At 59.6% G+C, this 492-nt stretch overlaps 1 protein-coding gene across 1 annotated transcript in view; it reads right to left on the bottom strand.

Moving 5' to 3' along the window:
* Positions 1-492, bottom strand: part of ATP13A2 (ATPase type 13A2) — a gene marked incomplete at both ends in the record, with an annotated part of 10,153 nt that overhangs the window by 2,549 nt on the left and 7,112 nt on the right. The window contains 1 exon segment of the mRNA XM_009699714.1: positions 416-492. This exon segment is cut by the window's right edge and continues 19 nt beyond it. Coding sequence (XP_009698016.1) covers positions 416-492 — 77 coding nt within the window.

Here is a 492-nt window from a genome sequence, read left to right as displayed (position 1 = left end):
GCAGCGGGGCTTTGACTCGCACTCAAATCCCTGCTGAGCCCCTGGGCAACGGTCTGAACCAGCACCCTCAACCCGCAGGGAGCAGGAGGTGAAGCAGCTTCCCTTAAATCTCAATTTCAGGCATATAAATGACGGTATTTTGGATAAAAAGCTTGTGCGACTGAGCCATTTGTGCCAAGCCTGGAGCACGACCTGAGCCGCACGGTGCTGGCTGCATCCCGCGAGGGTGGCTGGGGCATCAGCGCCAGCCCGGCTGACGTGCTCCCAGGCAGAAGGAGGAGCAGGTTGTCTTCTCCTACAGGAGGCATCTAATAAGGGGCAGAATCGCACCCGTAATTGCCTGTAAGGGTAATGATGCCGGGAAAAGAGGCGAGTGGTGGTTTGGGATCTACAAAGCCCCCCTTCGGGACTCACCTCCAGCTGCTCTTCGCCCTGGGACTGCTCGGCGACGATGAATTTCAGCGCGGCGGGTCCGTCGCGGCTGGGCGGGCA

The sequence above is a fragment of the Cariama cristata genome, unplaced genomic scaffold, assembly GCF_000690535.1.
Source record: "Cariama cristata isolate BGI_N322 unplaced genomic scaffold, ASM69053v1 scaffold30424, whole genome shotgun sequence".
Taxonomy (NCBI): Eukaryota; Metazoa; Chordata; class Aves; order Cariamiformes; family Cariamidae; genus Cariama; species Cariama cristata.
The sequence above is the reverse complement of the archived record's forward strand: the minus strand, read 5'-3'. Positions and strand labels throughout refer to the sequence as shown.